Consider the following 17,679-nt stretch of genomic DNA (forward strand, 5'->3'; position numbering starts at 1 on the left):
ACCACGAGCTTCTCGCAGCTGCTGTCGCCGCCCGCAGCCCATTATCTGCCGTTCACCGATGACCGGGGTGCCGGAACAGGCGGTTACCGGCAGCCCTCTCTCGCAAAAATTGTGCTTCCGAAATCTCTTGATGTCGATTCCGCGGGGGTGGCGCGCGGCCCTCCCCGTGCCACGCACGGCAGAAGCCCTTTTTGAACGGGAACTCCTTCCCCAACCAAAAGGGGCAAGCGCCGGTGTACCGGTAGGACAGGGCGACAGACACCGCAGATACTAAACATGACGGTCGGTGTGTCTACTCTTTCATCCATCCTCAGCTCATTTCTTATCGCCATTTCTGTGGTTTTCCCTCAAAAAAGCGCCGTTTTCCCCACTTTTTAGCCGGCCAGGGTTATGCAAATCGCGCAGGGCATGCTGGGCACACCTCTTTCCTGAGGCGGTGCGGGGAGGAGGAGCGCTTTTGGCGGGAGCGCTGTGGCGCGCACGCGCGCGCGGGCGAACTCGCTCCTGATTGGCGGTGATGCGCGCGGGCGCGGGGGACTCGTTCCCCATTGGCGGCAGGGACGGCCGGAAGCGGAAGCGCTGCCGAGTGTCGGCGGGCGGCGGTGGCGGCGGGGCTTCGGACTGCCCGCGGGTCATGGGGAGGTACGGGGGGCTCGAGGGAGCTGCGCGGACCACCTGGGGATTCCACATCGGCTGTTGCAAATCTGGGAGGGAGCACAAGAGTGAGCGCCGAGTCGGTCCCGGTGGCGGTCGGTGACCTTCGCTCTGCCCCGCGACTCCTGGCGGGGACGTTCTGGACTGGGAGGGGGATTCGTTCCCATCCCGGCTGTCTCCGTGGGGTGAGCGCTTTGAGCTGGGGAAGTCCAGCCTGGAGAAGAGAAGGTCCCGGGGAGATTCTTAGAGCGCCTTTCAGCGCCTGAAAGGTCTCCAGGGGAGCTGAAGAGGAACTTTGGACAAGGACCTGGAGGGAAAGGACAAGGACAATGGCTTCCCACTGCCATAGGGCAGGGATAGATGTGATACTAGGAAGGAATTCCTCCCTGTGAGTGTGGTGGGGCCCTGGCATAGGTTGCCCAGGGAGACTGTGGCTACTTCATCCCTGGAAGTGCCCAAGGCCAGGTTTGACGGGGCTTGTAGCCACTTTGGACTGTGGAAGGTGTCCCTGCCCATGGCAGGGGATGGAATGAGATGACGTTAAAGTTTCTTCCCATTCAAACCATTCTGAGATTCTATGATTGTATTTAGGTATTTGGTAAAATTCACTATGGTTAATGGAAGTGGGAGCCCCCTGAGCACTCCAGTGAATGTGCTGTTTGTCATTAACGTGGATTTTAGATACGTCTCTAATGCTGTGCTGTCACAGAACTGAACAATTTGTGGTGCAAATCACAGCACCCAAACCTCCTCTTGCCCTAGAGGGAGCTGCTGCTGTGAGGATGTGGACTTACCTGCACATCAGCAGGTACCAGGATGCTCTGTATCCTGGCAGAAAAATGGATTTTGACCATATTTTTCTTCAGAATCTTGTGGGATGATGTTCTCTGCAGCAGCAACTGTGTGATCTTTTCTGACAGTGCAATTTATGGCACTCTAGCAAGGACAGTTTGTGAAACTGTTTCCTCTAACCGTGTTATACAGAATTGGTGATACAAAAAATATCTGGTGTTTCTGTAGGAATGAGAGTTATGTGGAAGACGAGGATGCCAGAGTAGGTAATGCTGACTGGTGACATTCTGGGAAGGGTGTGGGCTATGGTTTCTCCACTCACTGGGCTCACAGCAGTTGTTGATGTAATTGAAGATTTAGACACTCAGATAGCCGTAAGTAAATGGGACTGTCATGTGGAATTAACCCTGGGAATCTGCTCCTCCCATTAGTTTTGTGTTCAGGGATCTTAGTGGCATGTGAAGGGTGCACTGAGATCTGGGAATAAACCAACAAAATCACTTTAAGCTGCTAAAGTGCTTCTGCCCAAAGATACTGGGGCTTTGTGTCTGAGGATTTCGGTGCTTCCTTCCCTGCATAGTGGGTAGGAGTTTCTGCTTTGTGGATTCGTGAAGTGAGGCATGGGGTGAACAGCCTGAGATCAACCCCCGCTAAAGCCGAGACTGAAGGTGCCTCTCGATCTTGTGCCGGACTTCTCAGCCAGAAGTGCCAGCTGAGGGGTTTAAGGTGTGAGCGTAATGATTTTCCATTGTTAATTCAACTTAAATGGAGCTGGAAACGTGCCGAGGGCACTGCAGAAGGCTGTCAGGGACATAAATTCCCCTCAGAGGGCTCCATGTCCGCAGGTGCATGAGTGTGCATTGGAGTGAAGTACTAAAGCTTCTAAATTCTGTCATGTACTTTCTTGTGTGGGTTTTGATATGAATTAATCCAAACTAACTAGGCTTGCTTTCATGAAGGGAAATGGCTATTTGTAGATCAGGGAGCAGACACTGTGTGTGAATGTCCCTAAAACTGGTTAAACAAGCTCTTCTCGTGAGTTCAGCCTTAGCTTCTCAGCCATCTGTGGCCCCGCGATGAGAGGCTTTGCCATAAAACCGTTCCTTAAACTCTCTTTCCTGTGGCAGACCATCAATACTGCCCATGGTGGTTGTGGTAGTGGAAGGTGCAGGGTTTGGATGAATTTCCTGTCATGGAGCACTGAAGACAGAGCAAAACTTCATTGAGCCTGAGGCTTAGAGCAGAAACAGAGGAGGTGCTGGTCAGTGTACACCCCATGACCAACAACCTGAGTAACTTCAGCACCTGGAGGATCTGTGTAACCACACAATCCACTTGTAGTTCACCATTGGGACCTCTATAAATCCCACTCCATTTCCTCTGGCTGTCAATTGCCCAGTGTGGGCACACATATGTTCATCCCCCTCTGAGCACCAGATCGTGTTCTCAGAACTCAAAATGAACCGATGTTGTCAGTCCCACTGGAGGGGTCACTGCAGGCCGGGCTGTGAGCGTGATGCTGCTAAAACTGAGATCCCAGGGGGGCTGGGTCCTGCTTTCTCTCTGGGGCTGTGGATTGTGGGGATGAGGGATTCCATGCTGCTGCAGCAGGAACAAGCCATGTCCTGCAGTTAAATCTGCTCTGAGTGGTCTGTTCTTTGTGGAAAATGGGTTCAGGAAGGCTGTGTGGGGTTGGATGTGGAGGGGTTCAGCTCAAGGGATGAATGGGTGGGTGGGTCAGTGCTGTCACCAGCATGCAGCCACTATGATGCTGGAAAACTTAATTTTCTGTACACCAGGGAATGTTTTCTCTGCTACTAAGCATCACTTCTCCCTTCATGTAGTGAGCAGAGATTCCTGATCTATAAACTGCAGGCCCTGTCAGAACACTGCAGTTTTATTTGGACAAAGACCTGTTCACCCTGCTGAATTCCTTCTGTTCGCTAATCATGGCTTTTCCCTCCCTTTCCAGTTGATTGGTTTGGATCCCCACAACCCCAAGAGGAAGCAGGACCTAGACAAGCTTTATGGTCTAAAAGCTAAAGCCCAACAGATTATGAACCAGTTTGGCCCTTCTACCTTGATCAACCTCTCCAACTTCTCCTCAATCAAGCCGGAACCAGCCAGCACCCCCCCCCAGAGCTCCATGGCCAACAGCACCACTGTGGCAAAGATGCCAGGAACACCCAGTGGAGGAGGGCGGCTCAGTCCTGAAAGCAACCAGGTAATTCCATCCCAAGTTTGGGACAACAGGGATGATGCTTGGGCATCACAAGTATCACAGATTTGCTTGTGGCTTCATTCGCCTTCTTTAAATCACCAGCAGAAATATAGTGTTTATTAAATTTACTCACTTACTGAGTGAACAAAACTTCCTCACAGAGTTCCTCTCTCCCAGGTGCTTCCTGGCTGGATGGGGTTTGGATGCTGTAGGTGTAGAGCTTTTTCCAGTCTTTGGAAAGTGTATATTGGAGTGTGACAGGGGAAGTTATTTTTAAGTGGGGTTTAGATGGGAAAAATATGGGGAGAAGTGGGTGGTGAGGTGCAGGTTGCCCAGAGAAGCTGTGGCTGCCCCATCCCTGAGAGTGTCCAAGGCCAGGTTGCATGAGGCTTGGAGCAGCCTGGGATAGTGGAAGGTGTCCCTGTCCATAGCAGGGGGTGAAATGGGATGAGTTTTAAGGTCCCTTCCAACCCAACCTGGCACAGGAGCCTTTGATGCGCATAAAGCAAACTGCTGCCCAGGGAATGTCCCGGCATTGTTGCCTGATGGCTTTGCTGGCACCCAGACTCTTAGGAAGTGCACTAAACCCCAGCATAAAACAGCCACAGCAGGGAAGGAATGAGGAAGGGCAGGAATTTCCCACGTGTCTGGTTGACCTGACCAGGTTGACAACTTCCATCCATATCTTTTAAGACTCGGCATCCTGTTGTTCAGCCCAGTGTGGTTTCTGCTCCTGCCACGTCTGACTGCCCTGGAATAACCCAGCACTCCCACAACTCTATTTTCCATGTGAAGCACTAAAGCTGATAAGTGCTAAAGCGATGGAAAGGCTTCCCATATGCCCTGGGCACAACTTTAGTCTCTGATACACTGATTGCACTTGCTGTCTGCACCTTAGCACTTGTAGCTTTGCCTTTCCACTCCTTGTCAGCCACATTTTCATGCTGAAAACATTTATTCTGGCTGCTGCACTCCAGTTGCTGTCCAGAGCAACCTCCGGTGCTTGAAAATGACTCCTTAACACCTGATATTTCTTATCTGTGCCATTCCTGAGCTGATAGACTGTGTCAACAGTGTAACTCTGCCCTGGCGGCATGGGGGAGGAGGTGGTTGTGGTTGTGGCTGTGCTCCACGGGCAGCTTCTTTGCTGGAGCAGAGCAGTAAATCCTTCCTCTCCTCCCACATGCTCAGGTTTTAACCAAGAAGAAATTACAAGACCTGGTGCGTGAGGTGGATCCGAACGAGCAGCTGGATGAAGATGTGGAAGAAGTAGGTTCCAACCGGTGGAAGGGACTGCAGAAAGAGTTAATTTGTAATTTGTCACAGATCAGTAGCTCTTTGTCCAAGGAGGGAGCATTTGGTTCATGTAACACTGTTTTCTTGTGCCGCCTTCAGCCATCCCTGGTTTTTTGCATCCCAGTCCCAAAAAGGCTTTTAAAACAGCAATTGCAGCAAACACCTATGAAATCCACTCCTTTGAGTGGAATTGTGGACACCACAATATAAGAAAGATCTAAAGCTATTAGAGGGCTCCCAAAGGAGACTGAAGATGGGGAAGAATCAGGAGGGACCACAAGAGGAGCGGCTGAGGGCACTTGGTGTATTCAGCTAGAGCAGAGGAGATTGAGGGCAGAGCTCAAGGGGGGCTACAGCTCCTCCCAAGATGCAGCTCCGACCTCTGCTCCCTGTGGCAGGGATAGTAGCCAGGGAATGGCTGGAGCAGGGTCAGGCTGGAGATCAGGGCAAGGTTCTCCCCCCAGAGGGTGCTGGGCACTGACCAGGCTCCCCAGGCAATGCCAGCTCCCCAGGCAGCCAGACTCAAAGAGCATTTGGACAGTGCTCTCAGGCACAGGATGGGGATTGCTGGGGTGACCTGTGCAGGGCCAGGAGCTGGCCTGGATGATCATTGCAGGTTCCTCCCAATTAAGGACATTCTGTAATTCTAAATACCAGCTTCTGAGGGCTTGTTTTCATCTTCCCACATAATTTCAACTGCTCAGTGCTGACCAGACTGATTGTTGCCCTTGTTCCATTGCAGATGCTGCTACAGATTGCCGATGACTTCATTGAGAGTGTGGTGACAGCCGCCTGCCAGCTCGCACGGCACCGCAAGTCCAACACGCTGGAAGTCAAAGATGTCCAGTTGCACCTTGGTGAGTGACTCTTATCTGGTTTTTTCCCTTGTAACCCCAGCTCTCAGCTCCTCCTGGAGTCAGGGCACAGTTGCGGTGCTGTGGTGGAAGCCTGTGTGAGTAGATAATGCATCCCTGCCCATGGCAAGGGGTTGGAACTGGATGAGCTTTAATATCTCTTCCAACTGAAACCATTCTGTGAATTCCAGAGCGCCAGTGGAACATGTGGATCCCAGGCTTTGGTTCTGAAGAAATCAGGCCCTACAAAAAGGCCTGCACTACAGAAGCTCACAAACAGGTAAGGAGCCCTCACAACACCAGGAATCACATGGAAGGCTGATATGAGGACGGTGGTCATAACCTCCTGGCACTGTGAATTTGTGGCCTCTTCCAAGTTGATCAGACCAGAAATTACTTTCAGACCCTCCTGACCTGTTTGTGCAGCAGGCTGAGATTGCTGTGTCTCCTCAGCTATGTTGGCTTTGCCCAAAGAGAAGCAGCAGCTCTTGGTGCTGAGGAGCTTGGGAGGGTTAAAACCAGCTGGGAGCTGCACACAGGTGCTTCTCGGCTGCCCTGGCAACTCCATCTCTGTGCAAAGGGACTGAAAACACCCTTTATTTTGCTTTTAAACTGCCTTGCACCATTGGTTTTTTAAGCCATGGTCAAAGCCTAGAAGGAGCTGCCCTGCAGTGGGTTCACGGGTGATGCTGCAACTCCCACTGGGCAGAGAGGGGGACCTTGAGATGGGCTTTGATTCCACTGCCCCAGGTTGTCAACTGGAGAAGCACAGATACTTCTTTCTCCTCTTCAGCCTGGAACCGCATTAAGATTCAAACAGACCTGAAAGACCTGTGTGGAAGCAAGTCAGACAGTGTCCTGGGAGCACCTGGGATGCCTTGTTTCTGCTGTGGGTGGTTGTGCAGTCACCTGCTCTGAGCTGCTCAGCTTCCCATGGTTTTCCCTTTCTTGTTGCAGAGAATGGCACTGATCCGCAAAACTACCAAGAAATAGCCCCTGGACAGAGCTGGAGACACCACCAGTGCAGTTTGGGATACCTGCCGCTCCACTGAAGCCTCCATGATGTCACCTGTGGGATATTTTTTTAATGCTTTACAGAGAAGCATCTATTTTTTATTAACGGTGCAGCAATATCTTGACTTGATGAGGAGACCTGCCAAAACATTCTATGCCCTCTTCTCGTTCCTCCTCAGAGTGCAACATATCTCAAACAGACTTTTATTTGTGACTTGAAAGTGGTTTATTGTACAAGTGATTATCCAAGGGACAGAGCATTTGATCGTGTGTGGGACAGTATTAGAAGCATCTGTAGAGGTTTTTGTTTCCTCCTTCCTGCCCCTACCTGCTCCAGTACTTTGTAATGTCAGTGTTTATATAAATACTTGCATTTGTTTTACATGAATAAAGAAATGATTCTAAGCTGCTGGTAGGGGCTTGTGCTCTTCAGGCAGCATTGCGCAGGGATGGTAGGGGGAGGGTCCCTGTCACCTCGACTCTGTGTGTGGTGCTGTTCTGTGGGAGAGCTCCTGAGAGTTTACAGGTAGCAGAATCGTGGAATATCCTGAGCTGGAAAAGATCCCCAAGGATTATTGAGTCCAGCTCCTGGCCTGCCCAGGACACCCCACCACTCCCACCCTATGGCTGAGAGCATTGTCCAGTGCTCTCTCGAGCTGTGGCAGCCTTGGGGCTGTGCCTATTCCCGGGGGAGCCTGGTCATTGCCTGAGCACCCTCTGAGGGAAGAACTGTTTCCTAATATGCAATCTATCGCTCCCCTGACACAGCTTTAGCTGTTCCCTCAGATCCTGTCTCTAGTCACAGGGAGCAGAGATTGGAGGTGTCACTTGGGAGGAGCTGCACATGCTCGTCTCCCCTGTTTCCTCCAGGGTGAGCAAACCAAGTGCCCTCAGCTGCTCTTTCAGAGGTTTCTTCCCCTCCAGACCCTTCTAGATCACAAGAATTTGGCCAGTCCCTCACCTGCCAGTCAGGATTGCCAGGTCACTTCCCTCATCTCCAACCCATTGCTGGGATATTTGGACTGTTGGGAGGTGGGTGTTGTGACAAATCAGGAAGTCATGGTCCCCCTGATTCTGTTTGTGCCTGGACACTGAAAAGGCCACATGCCCTGACTGTTCCTGCTGCTCTGCTCAGACCTCAGGGAAGCTGCAGGGGCTGTTGTGGGGATGCAGGAGTTGACAGCACTGCAAACCCCTGCATGACAGGAAGGCTCATGAAGGCTCCTGCAGCCCTAGGCAGAGCTGGGGTCATCCTCCTTGTCCAGCTCTCTGGAGGCTCCCAGTATCTGCCAGGGATACCAGCATGGATGAAGTGATTCCATGACCATCTAGGACTCCTCATGTTGCTGTGGGATGAGGAGCCTGGGGAGCTCCTTTCTGCAGCCTTGTAGAGAAGGGTTTTTTTTCAAATTATATTGTATGAAGATTAATCTGAAAGGGAAAGTGGGCATTTCCTCAGAATGGTATGTGGTTATTTTTGCTTTGGACTCAATTAGGCGTGTACTCAGCCAGAGTGGCAGATACATCATCTGAGTTCCACGATAAATTTGTCACTTTTAATTCTATTTGGAAAGACTTAAAGATTTAGGGCTTTATGGTAGGGATCTCAGTACAAGAGAGAATAGGGGAAGGGGTGACATTGACCTCTGCAGGCCTGTGGGGTTCCACCTGGGGACTTCACCCTCCCAATGCGCTTCCCGTGCCACCCCTGCCTGTGCCTGGCTGCTCCATATCCACTTCCCCTCCTGAGCCCAGCATGTCCCTGCCTTGCCAGTGTCCTCAGCTCTAGCACGAGCATCTCTTCTGCTTCTCCTCCTTCTCTAGTGCCTGAGCCTTGGGCAGTACTGGCAGTGGGATGCTGCTCTTCACCCCATCCCATGCCTCAGTGGCCACCAGCTGCCCTGTCTGCAGCGCTTGGTAAATGGCCAAGGTCAGCGTCTGGAAGGCCTGGACCACATTGGAAGCATCTTTGGCTGAGGTCTCCACGTACTGGACACCCAGTGAGGCTGCCAACTTCTCTGCCTCCTTCTGGCCCACCTGGCGCTGCCCAGCCAGGTCACTCTTGTGCCCCACCAGCAGGAAGACCATGCGGAAGGGCTGGATCGTGTCAGTCACCTCCTGGTGCCATTGCCGGATGCTCTCAAAGGACGTGCGGTTGGTGATGTCAAAAAGCAGCATCCCCCCAGCCGAGTTGCGGTAGTAGGAGCGAGTCACGGACCTGGGGTGGGGACACCAAGAGCAGGGGAGTGAGAGGCCCCTGGGGTTTCCTGTGTCCCTACCTACAGAGTGGCCCTGGCTAGGACCTGCTCCTGCAAGCAGCACCCACCTTGCATTCAAAGCACCATGAGAGGAGTGAGAATCAGCCTTTTGCTGTGTCCATAAGAGCTCCAGGGGCAGCTCTGTCTGTGCTCAGCCACCAAAGCTCATCTGTCTTCTGCAGCCACAGCCCCCAAGTGCCCCATGTCTGCAGCCATGTCCCCAGGGCTCCACCATCCCTGCTGTCATGGTCCTGGAGCTCTTCTGTCCCTGCTGCCATGTCCCCAGTACTTTCCCCTCTCTGCTGCAACAGTCCTGGAACTTTCCCATTCCTGCAAACCCAGATCTGCCACTCTCTCATCCCCTGCAGCCACATCTCCCATGCTTTCCTATTCCCAGGAGCTGCCTGGCTGGTAGATTCAGCTCCACAGTGAGGTGTGACATGCCTAGCAGCTGAGGAAGATGTTTTGCCCAGCCCTCAGTGGGTTCCCAGCTGTTCGCCAGCCCCTCTGCAGCTGGTGTGGCAGGGGGGTTCTTGGGGGAGTACTGTACCCCTTTTAGAGCTGGAGCAAGGACTTACAAGGCAGACCCAAGGGTTCCTTTCCCTTGGCTTTTGACATGGTGGTTCCTCACCCAAACGGACAAGACGAACACAGCCACAACAACAGCCTTCTTGGGCTTGGAATCACAACACTCGACCCCAAGTCTGGAGGGGGACACCCATCTCCACCATCCCTCCTGACCCCATGGACCCACCTGAACCTCTCCTGCCCGGCTGTGTCCCAGAACTGCAGCTTCACTTGCAGTCCTGGCTCCAGCTCCACGAATTGGACGTAGAAGTCCACCCCCACCGTCTGGTTGACAGCGTCCAGGAAGACACCTTCGGTGTAGCGCCGCAACAGCGAGGATTTCCCCACTGTCGAGTCCCCCAGCATGATTACCCGGAACTGGTACTGCCACCGTGGCTCCATCGGTGCCTCTGCTGCCTGCCAGGACCTGCCACCCCCACGCCAGGAGCGTGTTCAGGCAGGCAGGGAGCTCCTCCACCCAGGAGGCGTTCCCAGTACCGTTGGCGCTGCGTGGCCCCTTTGGAGCCCTTTTGTCCCCTTTATTTTGGTTCCATCCAGCAGGAAGCACTCAGGGGTGCCTACTCCCATTTTCCCATGGACATGACACCCTGAAAAGTGTCCCAGACAAGGGGAGTTGTTGCCCCACCAGTAATGCCCCGCAAAGCAGACGATCCCCCATGCCATGGATTGAGTGCTGTGCCCCTGCCTGGGATGCAGTGCTTGACACAGCCTTTATTTAGTGTGGAAAAGCCTTAGGTTTATTAAAAACACTCCTACAGCAGAGAACTATTTTTTTTCAGAGCCCCCAAATTAAGGTTTGAAATGAACCCAAGCCCAGGTGGGAGACCTAACCCCCATAATCACCCAAGGGCTGCAGGTGCTGGGTGGAGAGAGAAGCACCCCCACAACTGGGGGTCCCACATCCCCCCATCTCCATCAGCACTGGCAGCGCTCCCGGGGCTCCCTCCCTGCCAGGGGCTGGCGGTGACTCTGATTGGGAATGAGCCTGATGCCATCACATCCCTGGTGTGGGGCAAGGATCCCCCGGCCCAGTGCCTGCTGGATACCTCCAGCCAGTGTCTGGAAGGCCAACTCCACATTGAGGTTGCTGAGGGCCGAGGTCTCCACGAATGCCATGCCCAGAGTGGTGGCGAGGCGTCCAGCTTCCTCTGCTGACACAGCTCGCTCACCCACCAGGTCACACTTGTGTCCCACTAGGACAAAGGCAGGCAGCTGGTCCCCCGCAGCCTCGTGATACCACTCAGGAATGTGTTCAAAAGATGTCCGGTTGGTGAGGTCAAACACCAGCAGCACCCCCGCCGCACTCCGGTAGAAGGACCTGGTGATGGATCTGGGCATACCCAGCAGGTTTTCAAAGGATACTGGGAAGCTCTAACACCAACAACCCTAGGATGGGGCTTGGGAGGTTTTTGGGTCACAGGTCAGACCTCAGGAGTGGGAAAGGGAGACCTGTCTTGGGCATTTACACCACTCTTTTCTGTTCAGCATCCATCTTCCCAGACTGGGGGGCTCCAGAGGAGACCTGTGGGGTTTTCAGGGACTCTGCAGTACTGTTTATCCCCGCAAATGCCCCAGATGCAGTGGGGATGGGGCAGCACTGGACAGAAATAGGGCACCACCAAAGCCAACCCTGGGGTCCCCAAAAGGTTCCCAGGGATGGGGAGGGCCTGGGAGCCCAGCTCCAGCCACAGCACTTTGGTCTTCAGCCCTTCATGCCCCATTTGAGCCTCTCTCACACTCCCAGGTGCTCCTGGCTCCAGCCTGATGCAATCAGGAAAGAAACCATCCAGCCCCAGCCCACCGGCGCACGGCAATGAGCACCCGACCCTGCTCCCTTGGCTGCTCCCCAGAACAGCTCCAGTGTCACTGCAAGCTCAGCGCAAGGTGTCCCTGGCCCCTAAAGTATGACCATCCCAGTGAGCCATTGCTGTCTGTCCCTGCACACCCAGCTGGGGATGTACAAACACCCCAGAGTGGGAAGATGACTCAGGGGGGTGCTGGGGTCCACATACCCACCTCACCTGAACCGCTCCTGGCCAGCTGTGTCCCAGAGCTGCAGCTTGGCTTTGCCGGTGGGTGGGATCAGGATAGTCCGGCTGTAGAACTCGACGCCGACGGTGGGGCCTGGCATGGCTGCCTCACCAGGACCCCTGCCTGGTCCATCAGTGAAGCAGCGCAGCAGTGAGGACTTGCCCACGGCTGCGTCTCCCAGCACGATGACACGGAACTGGATGTGTCCCTTGGGGTCAGGATCCTGGGGGGAATCTGTCACTGTCTCCATGGCTGAGCTGACCAGATCCCGACCACTGCGTTCCTGCTGTGCTAGCAGCGGCAGGACAAGTCTCCACCCTTGTCCCCACCCCACCTGGGGACAAGGACGGCTCTGGCCACATAGTCACCTGGACAGACAAACAAACTGTCCCAGGGAGGGGGCAGCTGCCATCTCCGTCCTCATACTTCCCTGTAACACTGAGGAAAGAAGTTTAATTCTTCCCAGGTGTACATAACAAAATAGGCTTTGGAGCTGCTGCATAGTTCTTTGAACCACTAAAGAAAACCACCAAATTTATTTACCTGCCTTTTTAATTCCCTTGTTTTTTAAAACAATTTTTATCCATTTACCTGTTTCCCAACCACCAAACTCCAACACACAACCCCTAGCAACGGCGCAGCATCTCAACCACAGCATCTCAAGCAGCAGCACAGCTTCAGCTCTAATCACATCGGCATGTAGTCTCCATTTGTTGTGGCCAGGATGTTGTTTAGTGTTGCCATATGCCAGCTCTGGATGTCCACCTCTGCTGGAAGTCTCTCATGTCTCCACTGCCTGCCTTTGGTGACAACAGGGACAGCTAGGCACTGTCCCCAGGAGCAAGATCCTGGGAGATGCTTTACAGGGAAGGGGCTCTCAAGACCCACAGGCAGGAGACTAGAGGAGTCAGGGGCACCAGCCCAACATTCCAGGACAAAAATTTACCTCAGGTTCAGGGACTTTGCCACAGCCCAGCCACCCGGGGACAGAAATATGAGTGGCTCCAACTCAGAGTTTGTGGCTCCCCACAGCCCATTTTTCTCCATGGTGAGAAAACAGGCAACTAGAATCACCAAGGCTCCAGTTGAGGGTGTTGGAACACCCCAAGGTTGCAAGGAGCCGCTCTACCCCCTCCATGAAGGCCCACAGTGTTCCTGTATTCCAGCAACCCCTCCGGAAGGTTGTGGGGGACATCCCACTAGCAGGTGCTGCAGCAAGCAGAGCTACTTACCTCTGAGCACTGGTGAACTCCACTGAAAGGGGATCCTCATGCCCCGTGGCTCAGAGCCAGCCCAGCCTCACCCCATCCCAATGCAACTCAAACACAGGACACTCCACAAAGATTTGAAGTAATTGCATTTATTCAAACTCCTATCACACAGAATATTCCAAGCTGGAAGGGACCCACATGCATCACTGAGGCCAGCTCTTAAGTGAATGGTCTGTACAGGGATCAAACCCACCACCCTGGCATTACTGGCTCTCTGCCCTAATCAAGTATTTAATATCCAGACCCCCTCCTGAGAAAGCTTCATGGAACGGACTGTTCTTCCATGCGGAACATCTGAACCAGAGCCTCAGCAATACTTGGAGCCAAACCAGTTTTATCTCTTTCCACTTCAGGTGAGTGGAGCCCAGCAGTGGCTGATCCCACTCGGTGGAGCTCATAGCTCACGAAGGAGCCAGGATCTGGCTCTGCAGAGCTCCCACTTTTGGAGGAGAGAGCTGGGAAAGAACAGTCTGGCACTGCAGCACCAAGTCCCTCAGGGATAGTTCACCCTCTGCTTAGAACTGAAAAAAGGGATAAAAAAAGAATCCAGTTGAGTGATGAGCAGTCAGGCTCAGCACTGTGTCAGATTCAATCCACATTCCTGAACCCCTGGATGTCCCCTCCCTGCCCTGTGGTTTTGGGCAGTTCACGCCTGGCCTCAGCCCCATATCCGCAGGACTCATCCAACCGTCTCCAGACTCAGGAATCATCATGGACCAGGCTGCACTGCCACTGACCTCACTCACACCCTGCACCACAGAGCACAACTCTGGCCAATGAAAAGCCTCTGAAACAAGGTTGATCATTCCCACCTGGCACAGTTCAGGCAAAAAACTGGCCACTTCCAGCACAGCTTGAACTGTCCCCTGTCCTCCAGACCCCACTCCAGATCACGCAATCCCAGAATGGTTTGGGTTAGAAGGCACCTCAAAAGCTCACTCCATTCCACACTCTGCGATGGGCAGGGATACTGTCCACCAGACTAAGATGGCCTAAGCCACATCCAACCTGGCCCTGGACACTTCAGGGATGGGGCAGCCACAGCTTCTCTGGGAAACCAGGGCCTCCTCACCCTCACAGCCAAGTATCTAGTTTACACTTACTGCCCACCCCAACACCAGGAGTTTCCCACAGGACACTCACATGATCCACACTGCAGCTTTCCCACAACTCAGGTCCTATAGGAAGCAAGCTGAAGCCCTTGGACAGGGCTCACAGGTTTTAATCTTTTTCCAGAGTTATTGCTGAAAAAACAGAGCCCGAGTTTAGTACCTGAAGCCAATGGATCACTGAAAATCCACAGCTCAGATATCCCCGACAATTTCCAGTCCCCCCCCCCCCCACCCCGAACCCTCCTCATGGCACATCTGCCTCCTGTGCCCCATGTTTATCCCTTCTCCAGACCAGGAGTTTCCTTCCTAACCAGAATTCCCAAAATAGTGAGGCCAGCGCAGCCTGTCTTCCTAGTGGCCCCTCTCAGCACAGAACACACCTGCAGAGAGCCCAAGACCAGCATGAATGTTACTCTTCCTCCTTTTTCGACCACAAGATCGGTATTCAGATCTGATGGGAAAGGGATTTGGAGGGATGGGCTGTGGAGATCAAACAAGGGTACTACCCTCTCACCTGGGTTTATCCATCAGATGGGTGAGCTCTGGAACACCCAGGACCCCTGGAAGACATCACAACATACCCCCAGTATCAGCAGTGGGCTGCAGACTTTTGTAGACATGCCTTTGACTCTTTTCACCCTGGAACCCAAGCAAGGAACAGCCCAATTCCCAAAAATGTATTGGATGGGTGAGTGACAGTCACAGGCAGAAGAGGCCCAGCAGTCAAAGACCTTCCCATTGCTTTGGCATGTTGTTGGAGACCTGCAGCTACTGCACCGAGCCACAGCTCTTGGATTAACATGCAGGGTAACACAGTTTATCCCGTAAAGTCTGTGACAGAATGACTGGCTCTGGGATCAGGGCTGACACCCAGTTCTGCCTCTAGCAGTCCCCAGAGAGAGGAACCGCCCTTATCTCACCAATACATCGCCTGGATGGAGCAAGTACTAAGGGAGTTTGCAGGGCCCAGCCCCAAGGACAAGCCCTGTGGAGGATGCACAGCCTTGGAACAGCACATGCTGGCACTGCCCAATAGCAGAGGGGCAGGAAACGCTGGTGGACTACTCGGGTCCAGGGAGGCCAAAAAACCAACCAATTCTCAGCCTCTCAAAAGTGGACTCTGGAACCAGGATCGCCCATCTCACCTGCCCAAAGCTGAGGCTGTCACCAGCCATCCCATGTCCCGGGATCACCTTCTACGCCAGGATGCCGCTGGGGAAGAAGAGAGTTTTGAGGTTTAAGAAAATTGCACGAGAAGTAAGTTAATATAAAACTACAGAAAACTACTTCCCCCTCCCCCCACGCCGGGCATCAGTCTGGACCCCAGGGGCAGGGATTTGCGGCAGCCGCCTCCTTCCAGCACCAGTAACCCCCCCCAGCCCACGGCGGGCCATGTACTTTCCCAAAATGTTGCCGGACAGTTACGAAGGTTTCAACTGAGCGGCGACCGTCGAGGAAAACCCCTTTGCTCTCGGCTCCTTTTTGACTGCATCTACCACAGCACCGACAGACGCAGCTTCGATAGGGCCGGGTGGCTCTTCCACCCGCGGCCGCCTGTCCCGGGACAGGGCATTAGCTCAGCCTCGGGGGTCCCTCACTCACCCGGGGCCGGGCCCGGCCTGAGGAGGACGGGAGCAAGGCCGCGCCGCCCTTCGCAGCCTTCGAAGAGCGCCGAAGCGCCGCCGCCGGACGCGATGGCCACAGGGCGCCGATGCGGCGGAGCCGAGCGGCGGGAGAGCCCCAGAGACGACGGATGGCGGTGGATACCCCCCGAGGGCCGCCGCGAAGCCTCCCCACCTCGCCGCCATGGCCGAAAGAGACGGAAGCTGGTCCGCGGTCATCTTTTATAGCGCGGCAGCGCGGGCTCCGATTGGCTGCTGGTGCCGGGCTCTCCCGCAGAGGCTTCTGGGAGTTGTAGGTCGCGCTGCCTACAGTCCCAACCATCGTTCCTGCCTTTTCCCCTTCCAGCCTCCCGCTCCACCCCATCCCAAAGGATTAACGAGACTCCCGAACAATCTGCTCTAGTGGCAGGTGTTCCTGCCCATGGCAGCGGATAGAATGAGATGAGCTTTCAGTCCTCTCCCAACCCAAACTATTTCATGATCCCATGATTCACAACCCCCACTAGCACTGGGAGCAGCTGCACACCCCCACCCCATCTAAATGACTCTCCAGTCCGGGTGGGACCAGTACAATTTCTCTCACCTTCTCCATGCAAGGTCCACACCAGGGCTTGCTCTTTGAAAAGCTGAAAACTGTAGCTGCATTTCCCCTTCTCCTTCCTCCCTTTTGGAACGGGGTGGGGGGAAAACTCCATCCTCGGGGAATAGAAGGAAACATACTTCTTGGAAACAGAAGTCTGTTTGCCAACACAATACCTCTGTAAGGCTCCTGGTTAATGACTCATAATTCGTGGAAAGTATTTAAAATGGCAGCGCCTGTCAATGGGCTGGAAGGAAGTGCTGGAACAACTACTGGTGCTGATGCTGAAGGCACAGCCATAGTGGGAAATCAGCTCGAAATGCCTGAGAGTGCTTTCCTGCCCAAGTCCTGGAGAAAGGGGAAAAAGAATGGTCATGTTTTAATCTGTTCTGAGCAAATGAACATGTTATAAATTATTGAATCTGCAGTCAAATTTAAAAAAAAATAACAAAGATTTATTAGATCAATAACAAAATATAATTTTAAAAAACCCCCCTCAGCCAAGACAGCATCAACTCTGGAATTTGGCACTGGGTGAACCTGGATCCGACTGGCAGAGTGCCAGCATTTCCCCAGTGGTTCACCTCGACTGTCTCATACAGCCAGCTTATATCCCGTGTATTCTGCCTGGGGCTGGAATGACAGAATGTCCTTTGTGTCCCTTCACATGTAGAGCTGGGACCATATAGATATAAAAGCCAGTCCAGGTGTCTGGATGGCTGTCTGAGCTTCTTCAGAATAGCCTTCTTTCACATGTGCCACTGGGTCCATATGGATGCAAAAGCCAGTCCCAGTGTCTGTCTATCACATGTAATCGAGTGTTGGAGATGACAGATGTAATCTGCTCCAGGTGACGGTTTTCCTGAGAGGCTTAAGCATTTCTGGGAAGTCGACATTCATGGTCCAGGAAGACTTCATTCTTAAGCTAATGGACTTGATATCTTTAGCGTTTTCTGGGAACTAATTGAATAGAAATAGGACTCTGCTCCCAGCCAGAGTCATGGTCAAGGACATGAGTTGGAATTTTACAATATTTTATACACATATATATATACAAATAGCATGAATTAACTCTATATATATAACAAACAGATGATAAAATTCCCAGTGTTCAGTAATGGCCTTTTGAGCTGGTAATTCCATCAAACATGGCAGATCAGCAATAAAATAAACCCTCAGTCATTTAAGGCTGTCATGGTTTGATGCTGGTGCAATGCCAGTGCCCCTATGAAAATGCATTCTCTCTGGGGTCTACTGTGAGATGTGATCAGAAAGCAGGCTCTAGCTTAGGAATAAAAGGAAAGAAACTTTATTAACCTACAACTATGTGTAAAAAGAAACACACACAGAATCCAGAATGAAAACTTTCTAAAAACATTCTTCCTC

At 53.0% G+C, this 17,679-nt stretch overlaps 3 protein-coding genes and 1 long non-coding RNA gene across 5 annotated transcripts; 1 reads left to right on the forward strand and 3 right to left on the reverse strand.

Annotated features, from left to right (window-relative positions):
* The first annotated feature begins 586 nt into the window (after positions 1 to 586).
* Positions 587 to 7,219, forward strand: TAF12 (TATA-box binding protein associated factor 12). 2 transcript variants are annotated; one of them, XM_084222679.1, is made up of 6 exons: positions 587 to 642; positions 3,419 to 3,670; positions 4,859 to 4,936; positions 5,706 to 5,820; positions 6,009 to 6,097; positions 6,775 to 7,219. In XM_084222679.1, exons 2-6 carry the CDS (start codon positions 3,503 to 3,505, stop codon positions 6,808 to 6,810), a joined length of 486 nt encoding a protein of 161 aa, XP_084078805.1. In that variant the 5' UTR covers positions 587 to 642; positions 3,419 to 3,502; the 3' UTR covers positions 6,811 to 7,219. The 2 variants fall into 2 exon arrangements, with proteins under 2 accessions (XP_084078805.1, XP_084078806.1); XM_084222680.1 differs by lacking the exon at positions 587 to 642 and adding an exon at positions 2,042 to 2,172.
* A 1,397-nt stretch (positions 7,220 to 8,616) lies between these two features.
* LOC311163685 (ras-related protein Rab-39B-like) lies at positions 8,617 to 10,058 on the reverse strand (the record flags this gene model as incomplete). The annotated part of the gene is made up of 2 exons (XM_084222731.1): positions 8,617 to 9,049; positions 9,844 to 10,058. The coding sequence occupies 2 exons, from the start codon at positions 10,056 to 10,058 to the stop codon at positions 8,617 to 8,619; spliced, it is 648 nt and encodes a 215-aa protein (XP_084078857.1).
* Positions 10,059 to 10,592: 534 nt separating this feature from the next.
* Positions 10,593 to 11,958, reverse strand: LOC311163587 (ras-related protein Rab-42-like; the record flags this gene model as incomplete). The annotated part of the gene is made up of 2 exons (XM_084222563.1): positions 10,593 to 11,007; positions 11,699 to 11,958. 2 exons carry the CDS (start codon positions 11,956 to 11,958, stop codon positions 10,593 to 10,595), a joined length of 675 nt encoding a protein of 224 aa, XP_084078689.1.
* Positions 11,959 to 13,042: 1,084 nt separating this feature from the next.
* On the reverse strand, positions 13,043 to 15,898 carry LOC311163686. The gene is made up of 5 exons (XR_014616796.1): positions 15,694 to 15,898; positions 15,237 to 15,303; positions 14,606 to 14,651; positions 14,123 to 14,223; positions 13,043 to 13,500 (listed from the first exon to the last, which is right to left on the reverse strand). It is a non-coding gene; the product is annotated as an uncharacterized lncRNA (long non-coding RNA).
* Positions 15,899 to 17,679: the final 1,781 nt, after the last annotated feature.

Source organism: Fringilla coelebs (assembly GCF_963513975.1).
Source record: "Fringilla coelebs genome assembly, chromosome: 28".
NCBI classification, from domain to species: domain Eukaryota; kingdom Metazoa; phylum Chordata; class Aves; order Passeriformes; family Fringillidae; genus Fringilla; species Fringilla coelebs.

What these genes read in the sequence shown, in the direction of transcription:
- TAF12 (XM_084222679.1), top strand. Translation starts at nt 3,503, where the DNA reads ATGAACCAGTTTGGCCCTTCTACCTTGATCAACCTCTCCAACTTCTCC. An exon ending in AGATGTCCAGTTGCACCTTG is followed by an intron (nt 5,821 to 6,008) that starts GTGAGTGACTCT and finishes TGTGAATTCCAG; the next exon opens with AGCGCCAGTGGAACATGTGG. An exon ending in CTACAGAAGCTCACAAACAG is followed by an intron (nt 6,098 to 6,774) that starts GTAAGGAGCCCT and finishes TTCTTGTTGCAG; the next exon opens with AGAATGGCACTGATCCGCAA.